Source organism: Poromitra crassiceps, assembly GCF_964638095.1.
Source record: "Poromitra crassiceps genome assembly, chromosome: 13".
Taxonomy (NCBI): domain Eukaryota; kingdom Metazoa; phylum Chordata; class Actinopteri; order Beryciformes; family Melamphaidae; genus Poromitra; species Poromitra crassiceps.
Window position 1 is genome coordinate 35,231,374 of NC_139644.1, and position 12,694 is coordinate 35,244,067.

Here is a 12,694-nt window from a genome sequence, read left to right on the forward strand (position 1 = left end):
AAGTAGATTTCAAAAGTTTCAAAAAGCTTGAGCTAGAGCTTGCTCCATAGATCCTTCCTGGCGATTTTGGTGGCAATCGGTCAAACGGTCTAGGAGGAGATGTCAAAAATGTGTTTTCCAAACTTTTCAAAAAATCTAAAAAAAATTCCAGACGGACCTTGAGGGTCCTTATGGCAAATTTGTAGAGCAGGTTCACCTGATCATGTTGAAAATGAATGCTTGAAAATTGGACAAACGGCGTGGAAGTTATGGCCTTTAACGTAAAACCTTTAATTATAGCGCCACCTTCAGGCCGATTCGAAAAATATTCCTTGAGCAGAAACCAGCCACCAATATCTGTCATTGTGCCAAATTTCAGGTCTCTGCCATTTACCAACTCACGGGAATTTGCGTCGGGGCAGATGAACAACAACAACAAGAAGAAGGACAAGAATAAACCAGCAAAAAAACAATAGGCTTTCAGCCCCTTCGGGGCTTGAACCCCTAATTATACATCAAACTCTTGAGCTACTTCTGCTCTCACTCAGAATGTCAAAATATAAGTGATGTCATGTATAGTTTTTGAGATATTGTTTGTTTGGCACAACTCATACTATTAACTGCCGCGGGGTTCCGCATTTATTGGTATCAAGTGACGTCACGCTGATTCATCCTATTATTATATATTTTTTTTTTATGTACAGTATATAATTTTTATTGTTTCGTTTTCAGACATTAGTTCAACAGTATAACTGCAGACGGGACAAAACCCAAAACAAACAATCATCGAACAAGTTACATACAATGTGACATTGTCCAACTGCGAGTGTTCAATCTGAAAGGAAACATTTTCTCCCACCCCGTAAACTTAGTCCCATATCCAGTTCATGACACATACCTGTTTTAAATGATTAAAAAACAAAACAAAACAAAACAACAAAAAACAAAAACAAAAACAAGAAAGCAAGTAGGCTAAACAAATTCAAACTGAGGCAGAAAAGAGAGAAAAAAAACAGAAAAAAAAACAGACAAAAACAAAACAAAAAACATTACAACATGGTGCTTTCAACCTGTGTAAACATGTGTGCAATAATATACAAATTACAAGTTACCCGTTTTTGACCTCACCTAAATAGTCCAGAAACAGATCCCAGATGTTCGAGAACTTTCCAATCGAGTTACGTTTGTTTGGCACAACTCATACTATTAACTGCCGCGGGGTTCCGCATTTATTGGTGTCAAGTGACGTCACGCTGATTCGTCCTATTCATTTTTTTTTATTGTTTAAAAAAATACAATTACTGGAACTCCCTCAAGGGTGGTCCCCGACCCCGGACCTCACAATGAGAACCACCGGCATGAAACATCCGTAAATCAACACATCAGCAGCCATCCTCACCTCAGATATCATGTTTGCAAAGCTTTGTGTAGGCTCATAAACACAATAATACTCTAAATTCCATTCAAATTTCAGTCTGTACTGTGTTGTCGATTCAGACCATTAATCGGACATGACAATGACATTCTTAACACGAACAGAAAAACAATAGAACTAAGATTATTGTCTCAAAAATATTTTTATTCTGCTAAAAATGTACAATCATCCACTCCCTCCAATCTGGATATTCACAACAGTGATTAGTCATTTTGCCGAATGAAGTGAAATTAAACAATCTTCGATGTCTGTTGAACTTTCCACGTTTGAGATAAGACAAATGAAAATAATATTAATAATAACATTAAACAATTTCTAAAATTCAGAAACCTTGTACCCATCTGCCTTTGTGTTTCTGAGGTTGCATCCACAACAAAACCTCAATCTACTGCCTCAGGCTGGACTTAGGTACTGCTTTGGCATCAAAACCAACAGGGAAATCAAAGAGTATCCTTTATTTCGTGTATAAGGACATGTATAAGCATTACAAATACAGACAGCTTAACAGCATTTGTGTTGTGTGTGTGTGTGGGAGTATAAACTTAAGGGCACTTTTATGTAAGTACTAACGAGGTAGACTTATACCAACACATGTCAATCACTTGATTGTGAGCCATTAAAACCTAAGAAGTGAACCTTGTAAGTGGTCACAGCCTGACAACTCGCCATAGCAACGTCTTTCGCTATCTGAAGCTGCAAGGGCATTCCTCTGTTTAGTAAAACAAAGAACAGACAGTTGAAAACACTTGATTGAGACGTTTTTGTCTTCGTGAGGATGACATTGATCAACAGTTGTTTGTGTGGTGAAAGTGTCCTCTCAAATTAAATCAAAGTAACACATTAAATTGTTGGCATGAAGACTGATTGTATGAACACAGTGCTCATGCGAAGGGACTGAAAGCCCCAACGGGGAGGCACTATAGCGAGATTTTACGTATTTTAGGCCTTCACACTCACATAGACATTGTGACATCATTAGTCATGTCACAACGACTCATTCAGAGGTTTTACATTTTTGTTGTTGCTGTTGATTGTATGATAAATGAATGAAGGTTTCGAAAATGTTATGTTTTGGCAGGTTTGTATAATTGTATGTAGTGCAACAGACTATTGTTTTGTATATTAATCATTTTGTTTCATGTGCTGCAGAACAGGAACCTGCTGAAAACCAGTTTGTAACCGAGTCAGGCCAGTTTTAAATGTACATGTGAAATGTCATTTTTTTATCCCTTCTTGTATAAATAAAGTGAACTGAACTGAACAATGGCTTGAGTGACATCACTGATAACAAGAAATTAGCTCGAGCTAGAGAAACTCTGGTTTGGTCACACCCCTCAAAAAAGTGCACCCATGGTTTAATAAATGACAATAATTGGAGGCGTGTCTGTCTGGAGTTTCAAGGCGCACCGTTTTGCGGATCGGATCGCCTCCAAAATTTGCCGAAACACTTTTCAGGGGTCTGGCATGAATCTGGTGCGGGGGGGGGGAGCGCCCATCGCTACAGCAATATTTTACTAATATACTGTTACCGGTATTTTACTTCACACTCACATAGAGTGACATCACTGATGACAAGAAATCGGCTCAAGCTCGAGAAACTCCGGTTGAGCGCGCAGCGGACTAAGTGCACGAATTGGCATGGGTTCTGCTCACACACACACCCCAAAAAAGTGTGGCCATGGCGCGTTGTCTCCAGAGTCTCCACCCTAGAAACGAGCGTGCGAAATTTCTAGTCTTCATTATTTGTATTGAACTATGATGAGAAATGTCTGGTTGTGGTGTGTTGTGTGTACTTAGTACACAGCAGCATTGGTTAAGGCCTTGAACGTCCTCTCGTGTTAATTATGGCAATGATCAACATTTATTTCATTGGAATTGTTCAGCTCTTTAGACCGGGCCTGAGTGACTTCATCTCTAGTACAGTTGAGAAAACTATGCCATGAAAGCTTTTGGTCATAACTCACGGAGCACAAACTGGATACAAATACAGAGGAAACAATCTTGCTTTAACCAAACTTTGTGTGACTGTAATATTTCGATGTAATATGTGCATGCAGATGATGTATGAACAGTTAACATGCATTAAGATCCTGTGTGATGAATGTGGTCTTAGTGTTTCTCACACCCATTGCCAAATTGGCATTCTTCTTTATACCCCGTCAAATCTCTCAGCATAGCACTTGTATAGTGCAAAAATAATAAGCAGCTATGTGAAAATATCCTCCATACACTCCATGCACAACAGTTGAGAGTGTTGATACTGTAGATGACACATTTAACATATTAAAGCAATTTTGAACCTACAGTACATGTCATTTATCTTTTAGGTACATGTATGTAGTAGTTGGCCCCCAAAAGTTGTAAAGGGAAACTCTGTTGTCTCTTGCTGCTAACAATGAGTCCATGCAGGGTTCATCAAAATATCTCCAAAAAGCCATTTGTAGGCTCCACATGTAGTCGAGAGTCAACGTGACCCAATTCGCCTTTACACACTTTTTCACTAATCAGGAAATCACATAACTATTTCCCTTGGCTGCAGCATAGACTACTGTGGGGTTAAACTTTAACCCCACAGTTAAAGTGTGTTAACTGGCAGAGTGTACTGTGGGGTTAAAGTGTGTTAACCGGCAGCGTGATCCAGTTTTGTGGCCGATCAGATTGTATAAACAACAGAGCTTGTGAGCTGTGGATAGAAACACGCAAAGTTGGTTGCCATATCGTTTTCACAGGCTAGCTTTTGTATTTTATTATTTTGACTAACCCCATTTGGAATCATTGTTGCGTCAACCAATAGCTGACTAGAGCCAACATTATCTGCCAAATACTGCAGGTATGTAAGAAACAAATTATGTATAGGTCCAAAGTCGTTGAACTTATGCTTTAAACTATGTTTTGGAATGAAAATGCACGTGTTTCATATGTCAAGTGTTGCTTTGGCAAACTGTATGCATTGCTAGTTTGAGCATGTGACAGTTCAATTTCCATTCCCGAGGAATTGGGATTAGCAAACTTCGTAAAAGACATACCTTAAGTGTGATTTTAATGGTTAGCACACCACACACAAAAAAAAGCTTCAGAAAGTTGTCAATTACAAATTTCTCAGAAAAACATAGTTTTTAATCCTGTAGTAGAAAGTTGTACTTCCCAAAGTCCACCTCGTCAGGCATGATGAGCATCTCTTCCCTGGCTTTGGCCAGCTTCCTTCTCATGAAGTCCCGCCTCTCCAGCCACTCCTGCAGCTCGTCAGCGCCGTGGGCGAAGTCGCAGCTCGCGCCGTCGGCACAGCCGCTATCCAAGCTGTCAATCCACACCGTCATGTCAAACTGGGCAATCTTTACATCGTTTAAACAGCTTTCATTATTCTCTCAACATACAGTAATAAGCGATCTTGTGGGACGACCCTACTGGTTGGAATTAATTATTTAGTATCCAATCAATTAGTATCAATTAATTAAAGTAACAAATCGATACTGGATCATGTTAAACACTGACGGCTCGTAATCATCACTCCGCTGGCACTTTATGATAGAAGTCTGCCCATTCTAATGTGGAAAATGACTTAAGAACCATTCATAAGAATGGACACACAGGACCTACAGCGATTGGATAACCATGTTAGCTGTTGTAAACAATTACATTGGGGGATTCACTTAAAGCTGCATTCAGCAATGTTTTTGTGTTCAAATAAGTGTTAAATGGCTCTATATTCTGACAGCAATCACTGAAATAGAGTGTTTGGTCAGTGACTTGAAACCCCCCACCCCCCACTGTCCTCTATCTCTCTCCTGTAGTCCTGCAGGAAGGGCGGACCTATCTCCGCAACCGTAAGTCGTAGAGACTCAGGGATGGCGGCATTGGATTCGGGGTGAAGAAATACAGTCCTTTATAGGCATCGCGATTGGACCTTCCGTTTCTCAGAAAATGTCAACTTTTCTCTGATTGGATCAAAATTGGTGGCGACCTCCAACTATCCAATCAGAGAAAAGTTACCATTTTCTTGGAAGCGGAAGGTCAGATCGCGATGCCTATAAAGGACTATATGTATTTTTCCACATGGGCACGAGTTACGGTTGCGAAGATACGTCCGCCCTGCCTGCAGGACTACAGGAGAGAGATAGAGGACAGTGGGGGGTGGGGAGTTTCAAGTCACTGACCAAACACTCTATTTCAGTGATTGCTGTCAGAATATAAAGGTAAAGGTAAAGTCCCACTGATTGTCACACACCTGAGTGTGCAAAATTTGTTCTCCGCATTTGACCCATCCCCTGGGGGAGCGGTGAGCCATTTAACACTTATTTGAACACAAAAATCACTGAATGCAGCTTTAATGAATGCAATACAGCACATTAGTTGGGCTGGATGAGAATTCCTAGGTTGTCCTGGGATTTGAACCAGCAATTCTCCAATGTGCAATAAACCAAACAATGGACTTGTAGCATTAACTTCCATTTGGCACTGAGTGACACTGGTAAAGTGAGCCCGGCCTTGACAGACCAGTAACCTCTTACTTGGGGCAGATCTGGAAGCGCATGCCGGGGAAGCGGTAGCTCCAGGTCAGAGTCTCTTCTTCCCCCTCGCAGCTGAACAGACGGTCCTTGTGCTTCTCAGAGGAGATGTGCTTCTGCCACTGACGCTCGCTGTTACTGTGTTTCCCACACAGGCGGCAGTAGAAGCCCACCTAAAACACAAACATATTGACCATCAGCAGTTTGCTTAAAATGACAAGAGAAGCAACAACAAATGGTGCAGAAATACTCGCATATTCAAACTACGTCTACCCACCATAGGGTCAGCGTAGTCAGTTGGCATGACGATGCATTTGTCCTCAGCCAATGGGATGGTCTGTGTGAGCAGGGCTCCATCCGATTGGTCGTTGTGGCCGCTTAAGGACAGCCACATGTCATATAGCTGCTGCATGTCACTCACTGCAGGCACAGATTGAAAACTGATGTCACCGGCAGGATGTGAAATGATAGTGGAATTATATATATTGTCAGATATGGCAAGACTCATCATCAGCAGCTGTTTTTAAACACTGTTCAAGTGTTTTATAGACCCTTTTCACGCGGGCCATTTTGTGTCGAAAAGGCAGAATAAACACAGGTGCAAGCAAATAAACACAGGTGCAAGCAAAACACTAATGAGGGTTTCCAAATTCCAATCATGGAAGTTTGAAACCCTCATTAGTGTTTTGCTTGCACCTGTGTTTACCCTGCCTTTTCGACACAAAATGGCCCCTGTCAGAAGGGTCTATTGTGGCCAGTGTGACCACCTCATGTGATTTCCATCCAGGGATTCCGTTAACCAGTAATTGTCGGCTCAGTGGCCGGTTGGCAATATGCCAAATAAACAAATAAATAAATAAACAGCATATTAAATAGCATAATCTTGTGTGACCTAAATGCAATCATTAATAGAATATTAAATAGGCTATCCTAATATTGCGTGACCTATAAGATATAGGCTGTTGCCAGGCCCACCGCAGAGTCAAGTTGATTAGGCTACCGCTTCACAAACGAGCAGATCATTCATTAGAATTGCAACAGCGCTAAATACAAGGCGGGCCAAGTAATCTGCAGTTTAGTGGCAACTAAAGTGCATGGCTCTCACGTATAGGCTACCAAACATGACTCTGGAATGAAATGCAGTCGGGAAACAAGCGCGAGTGATTGATTCGCCCGACGTAGGCTGTCAATTTAGCGGATGTAAATAGCAGCTTTTTACCTCCTTTACCTTGCTTGTTGCAGACGCGCGTATGATATGAGGAGATTAATCAAAATTCTGACCACAAATTAAGCCAAATGGGAGCCGAGAGCGAGTGCAGGAGAGCTGACGCAGGTAACAGGTGTGGAGTGGGAGAGATTAAGGTGCGTAGCCTATTGCTGGAGATTTCCTGTTGTGCGCTGTCTGCACTGACACTGTCGCAGTTATTACTTTTAGCTGTGTTGTTTTTTCATCAAGGCAATGTCCAGGAGATATTGGTTCATGAATGTCTGCAAATGCAGATAGGCTAGAGTAGGAGCATGCATGTTGTCTGTGTTGCAGATAGGCTACAGTAGGAGCATGCATGTTGTCTGTGTTGCAGATAGGCTACAGTAGGAGCATGCATGTTGTCTGTGTTGCAGATAGGCTACAGTAGGAGCATGCATGTTGTCTGTGTTGCAGATAGGCTACAGTAGGAGCATGCATGTTGTCTGTGTTGCAGATAGGCTACAGTAGGAGCATGCATGTTGTCTGTGTTTCAATAATGAAAGCGTCCTTACCGAGAACGACGTGCCTGTTAAATGCCGACCAATTAAATATTCTTGCTGCAAAATCAGCCTCTTAACAACACTGGAATAAAGATCGACTATAGAGGCTATTCATAGCTTTCAAGGGGCGTTACGTGCTGCCGGGAACGCCCACCTGGCGGTCAAAAAACTTGTTCATTCCACTGCCGCCGAGTCACTAGTTTCTCACGCTGTTTGTTCAGCCAAAATGCCGGATACCTGTTGTGCTATCGGTTGCACTAACTGACGAGGAGACACGCCTGGCTTGTGCTTTTACAGAATGCCGTCGGAGAAAGAAAACTCAGAAAGGAGGAGGTTGTGGATTTGTGCGATTAGACGTGGTTCAGTCGCTGGGGAGGGCAAATGGCTACCATCAAAGTACACACGTCTTTGCAGCCAACATTTCATCAAAGGTAAGCTCAAGTAACGTTAACGGGGTATTTTAATCATTATTGTAACGTTACTTGAGCTTACCTTTGATGAAATGTTGGCTGCAAAGACGTGTGTACAAACGGCTGAACAAACAGCATGAGAAACTAGTCGACGCGGCTGGCAGCGAATGAACAAGTTTGTTTTTTGACCGCCAGGTGGGCGTTCCCGGCAGCACGTAATGCCCCTTGAAAGCTATGAATAAAGAATACTATAGACAAATACTATAGACAAATAAATGGATTCAAAACGTTTATTTAGGAAACAATTATTTTATAATGTCCTTTTTTAAATACTGGCCGGTAAATATTCCATATAGCCGGAATTCTGGAACGTTACCGTGTGTGAAAAAATGCCTAGCGGAATCCCTGTTTCCAGCATGTGTCGTATGAAGTGTGCAGGGTGATTTGCGTGAACACAGCACACTGTGTTAACTCACGTTCATTATACTTCATATACGTCCACAGCTCCTTCTCCTCCTGGCTGTGAGCAAAGGTACAGTTCCCGATGTAGGTGCACTTCCTTTTATTCAAAACATGAGCACATATCTGCAAGGAGAAAGCAGACATTACAGCCACAAGAAAGAAGGAAGAGGAGGAAGGAAGGATGGGAAGAACTGGGAAGAAACTCAAAACTGTCACGCTACATATCACTCAAAGTCAGAGTGAATGACAAACACAAATGCAATACATAGTAGGTTTGCTCTTTTATGTGTTAGATACTTAACAGATCACGTGTAGACAGCAGCACACATTACAACCAAGCAGTCTATCTTATGCTTGAATATGCTTAAATATGACGACATATAGTATATCTTATATTCATATTTGGGAAATATTACGATATATTATTGAAGATCGTTTAGCTGTGCTTTATGGGAATTATCAGTTTAAAAATGGATAAAGAGGCAGGGAAGCAAACCCACATCATACTGCAGAGGGTAGCTCCTGGCGGCGAATGGCGGAGCTCGGACCTGAACCCACTTATTCTTGTCCAAGGACTTCACCAGCAGAACCCGTCGCTCTTTGATCCAGCTGCAGACAAAGACAGAGACCGGGTCAACTTCATTTGTTGTCAAATTCAGATTTGCATCATTTTGATCTTTGTCTTCATCTGGAGTCTTTTACAAGCCTTGGGATTTCTCTTCATTTTAGTCTTTGCGCATTTTTCGTCTGCTCTTCTTATATTTATATCAATTTTATATGTGGACATAGCCTGACATCAGAATGAATTGTCAACTTGTTACACTCCATTACATTCTTCAGTCTGACATTACCTCCACTCTAAGGGCACGTTCACACCATACGCCGAAGCAACGCTCAACCTACGCTGAAGCCACAAGTTTCATTTCGGCGTCCTTGTTAACAGGCGAAGCCGTTCACACCAGCCGCGCGCGTGCCTTGCTCAAGCCACACTCAAGGCTCGCTCAAGCCGTGCTCAAGCGATCGTTCAGGATTCAGTCCTGTTTTCCAAGCGTGAAGCTGCCAGGCATGAAGTCAATGGAAGTTGTGGGCAGGTTCAAGGTGTGCCGAGCGAGGCCCTGAGGAAAAGAGAAGGCTTCTTGTGTGACCGATTAAGCCTGAGCTCAACTTCAGCTATGCTTCTGTTAAGCGCCAGGTGTGAACAAAGGCTAAGCGGTTTCTGTGGGGGAAGTCCTCCAGGGGAAATTCCATTTCCCCTAAAATCCCTAGAGACCAACAACCTATCTGCCTCAATACACAAAAAACATCTCCCCTTTTAATTAATGCCTTCAACGCAGAGTACGAGTAATTGGTACTTTTAATTGATTTAGAACAGCCTCGATACTAGCAGCATCTATCTCGCCTATAGCGGTCGCAATTGTTGTTATTACTCCTCCTTGGTCCGGTGCACTTGACAACAGCTTGACAACGGCATTAGTCTCGTCTGTGGAGCTGTTTATTGGCGCCAATTGGCTAATCGTCAGACCCCTGCGGCGCTCATTGGACCGGAAAATGTTTTCAACCAAGAAATGGCTGTTGCATGTCACGACGCCAGACCTGTTGCATGTCACGACGCCAGACCTGTTGCATGTCACGACGCCAGACCTGTTGCATGTCACGACGCCAGACCTGTTGCATGTCACGACGCCAGACCTGTTGCATGTCACGACGCCAGACCTGTTGCATGTCACGACGCCAGACCAGAAGCACTCAACTTGGTGGAGTGGGCAGATTCAGAGCTGGATCCAGGCAAATGTGGACATAAATGAACTTGTAACATTGTTAAACATACTATAACAAACGATAACAAACATTTCTACACATTTTCCATTAAGAAATTCCATACATTTTCCAGGGCTGAATTTATTTTCATTATTTGTATTCAGTCGGATAGCTGGGTAATCTTTCCATACCTTTATACGTAGACAACTTGATTACCAAACTTATCAAGAAATAGAACTTAAATGCTATTATCTCCCTGACCCGTGTGTGGTAAGCCAGCAAACAGGCGATAGAGGTGTGTGTGTGTGTGTGTGTGTGGGGGGGGGGGGGTGTTGCTCACATGTGCCTGGCCCTGGCTGTGCAGTACTTCAGGGCTTTGCCTGGCTCACTGATCAGGCCGTCCCGCCAGCACTGAGCACAGGCGAACTTCATCTTCACGTTCAGATTGGCCCCTCCTCCTCCTCTTGCTTTTGGTTTGTTAACAGCAGCTCCAGCACCTCCAGCAGCAAGGGACTGCTTTGTATTGAAAGACAATGGAGATAATAGTGATGCTCATTCACTTTGACTTTTCTTTATCAATCAATAGAAGCATAACTGCAAAAAGTACTGGAGGACACACAGTGTTGACAGGCGATATCTGGGATGTGCGGTGCACAAACACCACAGCAACAGGCACTTGACATAAAAGATGTCAGCAAAATCAACAAAACATTATATAATATATATATTGTGTGTGTGTGTGTGTGTGTTATTAATTTGGCTTGCAAATAGAAAATACAATTTGTTGTTTGCATAACATATTTTACCTCATGTACATGCACCATACTTAGGGTCATTGTATCAAAAGGTCTGTAAACGACTGAAAGTGAAGAATTCACTGAATAAAAACATTAACAAAACAAATTGTGAATTGGAAGTGGACTCATCTACTCTAGTCCAGTACTAGAAATCGTCCCACTATTCAAAACAGAGTAAAACGGAAAAAGAAAGAAGTAGAAAGACAGAAAGAAAACTAGACCACACAAGAGAAGTTCAAGAAGGAATCGTGTCATGTTAATATATCATGTCAAATAAAATGTAGTCGCTGAAATATTTTGAAACTCAAATGTTTTCTTACTTTATTCACATTCTGTTTGGCTGGGTTGGCTTCCTGCTTCGAATAATATTTTATGGATTCCTTCACAATCTCGTCAGGGGTGATACCTGTAGAACACACACACACACACACACACACACACACACACACACACACACACACACACACACACACACACACACACACACACACACACACACACACACACACACACACACACACACACACACACAGGTGGTTGAAGACTCCTACTAGACTGGGGAAAGTGATTATGCAAAGTGAAAATAAGAAGGCTTTTCAGTAGGGATGTACGATATTGGATCTTTTTTGCTCCGGTATTTTCCAACTCTTTTGGCCGATTGCTGATGCCGATGAGCATGCATGTTTTAATTTCAGTTCTAAATGTCAGAGAACAAATACCATCATGTCACCTAACTCATCGCGGGCCACCAGAAACGTTCCACGAGGGCCGCAAATTGTCCCGCGGGTCACACTTTGAGAACCCCTGCTTTAAACTCATGACTTCCAGTCCGTGCTTGTGTCTGACAGACTGTACCTGTGTTCTCCTGAAGCTTCCATGTGTTGAGCTCTATGACGGAGTGGGCATACAGGCAGACTGTACCTGTGTTCTCCTGAAGCTTCCATGTGTTGAGCTCTATGACGGAGTGGGCATACAGGCAGAGGTCCTCTGACAGACTGTACCTGTGTTCTCCTGAAGCTTCCATGTGTTGAGCTCTATGATGGAGTGGGCATACAGGCAGAGGTCCTCTCTCTGGCAGCCGGAGCGGTCGGCTTGGCGGCACAAATCCAAGTGGAACGGGACAGTCAGCGGGCGGATCTTACTGTAGTTCACAGTGGTGGTCATCACCACATATGTCAAGCACCTGACGGGCACAGAACAGGCATTAGTGTGTGTGTGTGTGTGTGTGAGTGAGTGAGTGTGTGAGTGAGTGTGTGTGTGTGTGTGTGTGTGTGAGTGTGAGTGAGAGAGCGATAAAGAAAGAGTTGGCTTATGAGTAAGTGAATGGAATGAGAGTGAAAGGAGGACTAGTATTGGCATGTGTGTTTTGGAGAGAACTCACTTATTGGCATCGAAAGTGTGGCCAGCGTTAGAGCAGATGGTGCGGTTGTCTCTGCAACGCTTACTGATGATCCTTGGTTTACTGTCATAGCACTCCTGTGGGGTGAGATAGATAAGAGAGAGAGAGAGAGATAAGAGAGAGAGAGAGAGAGATAAGAGAGAGAGAGAGAGAGAGAGAGGGGGGGGGGGGTTGAGGGCAGGAGAGGAAGGGAAGGAGGAAAA

General features: G+C 42.8%; 1 protein-coding gene across 1 annotated transcript in view; it reads right to left on the reverse strand.

The window, feature by feature from the left end:
- Nucleotides 1–4,443: 4,443 nt before the first annotated feature.
- The window catches only part of LOC310788518 (zinc finger CCCH domain-containing protein 7B-like), a 29,937-nt gene continuing 21,686 nt past the window's right edge, over nucleotides 4,444–12,694 (reverse strand). Inside the window, exons 15-23 of the mRNA XM_083650059.1 lie at nucleotides 12,474–12,568; nucleotides 12,094–12,275; nucleotides 11,413–11,498; nucleotides 10,636–10,811; nucleotides 9,038–9,146; nucleotides 8,552–8,660; nucleotides 6,197–6,339; nucleotides 5,923–6,092; nucleotides 4,444–4,711 (exon numbers count right to left, since the gene is read on the reverse strand). Of these exons, the coding sequence (XP_083506185.1) occupies nucleotides 4,531–4,711; nucleotides 5,923–6,092; nucleotides 6,197–6,339; nucleotides 8,552–8,660; nucleotides 9,038–9,146; nucleotides 10,636–10,811; nucleotides 11,413–11,498; nucleotides 12,094–12,275; nucleotides 12,474–12,568 (1,251 nt within the window). The 3' untranslated portion in view covers nucleotides 4,444–4,530. The remainder of the gene's footprint in view (nucleotides 4,712–5,922; nucleotides 6,093–6,196; nucleotides 6,340–8,551; nucleotides 8,661–9,037; nucleotides 9,147–10,635; nucleotides 10,812–11,412; nucleotides 11,499–12,093; nucleotides 12,276–12,473; nucleotides 12,569–12,694) is intronic.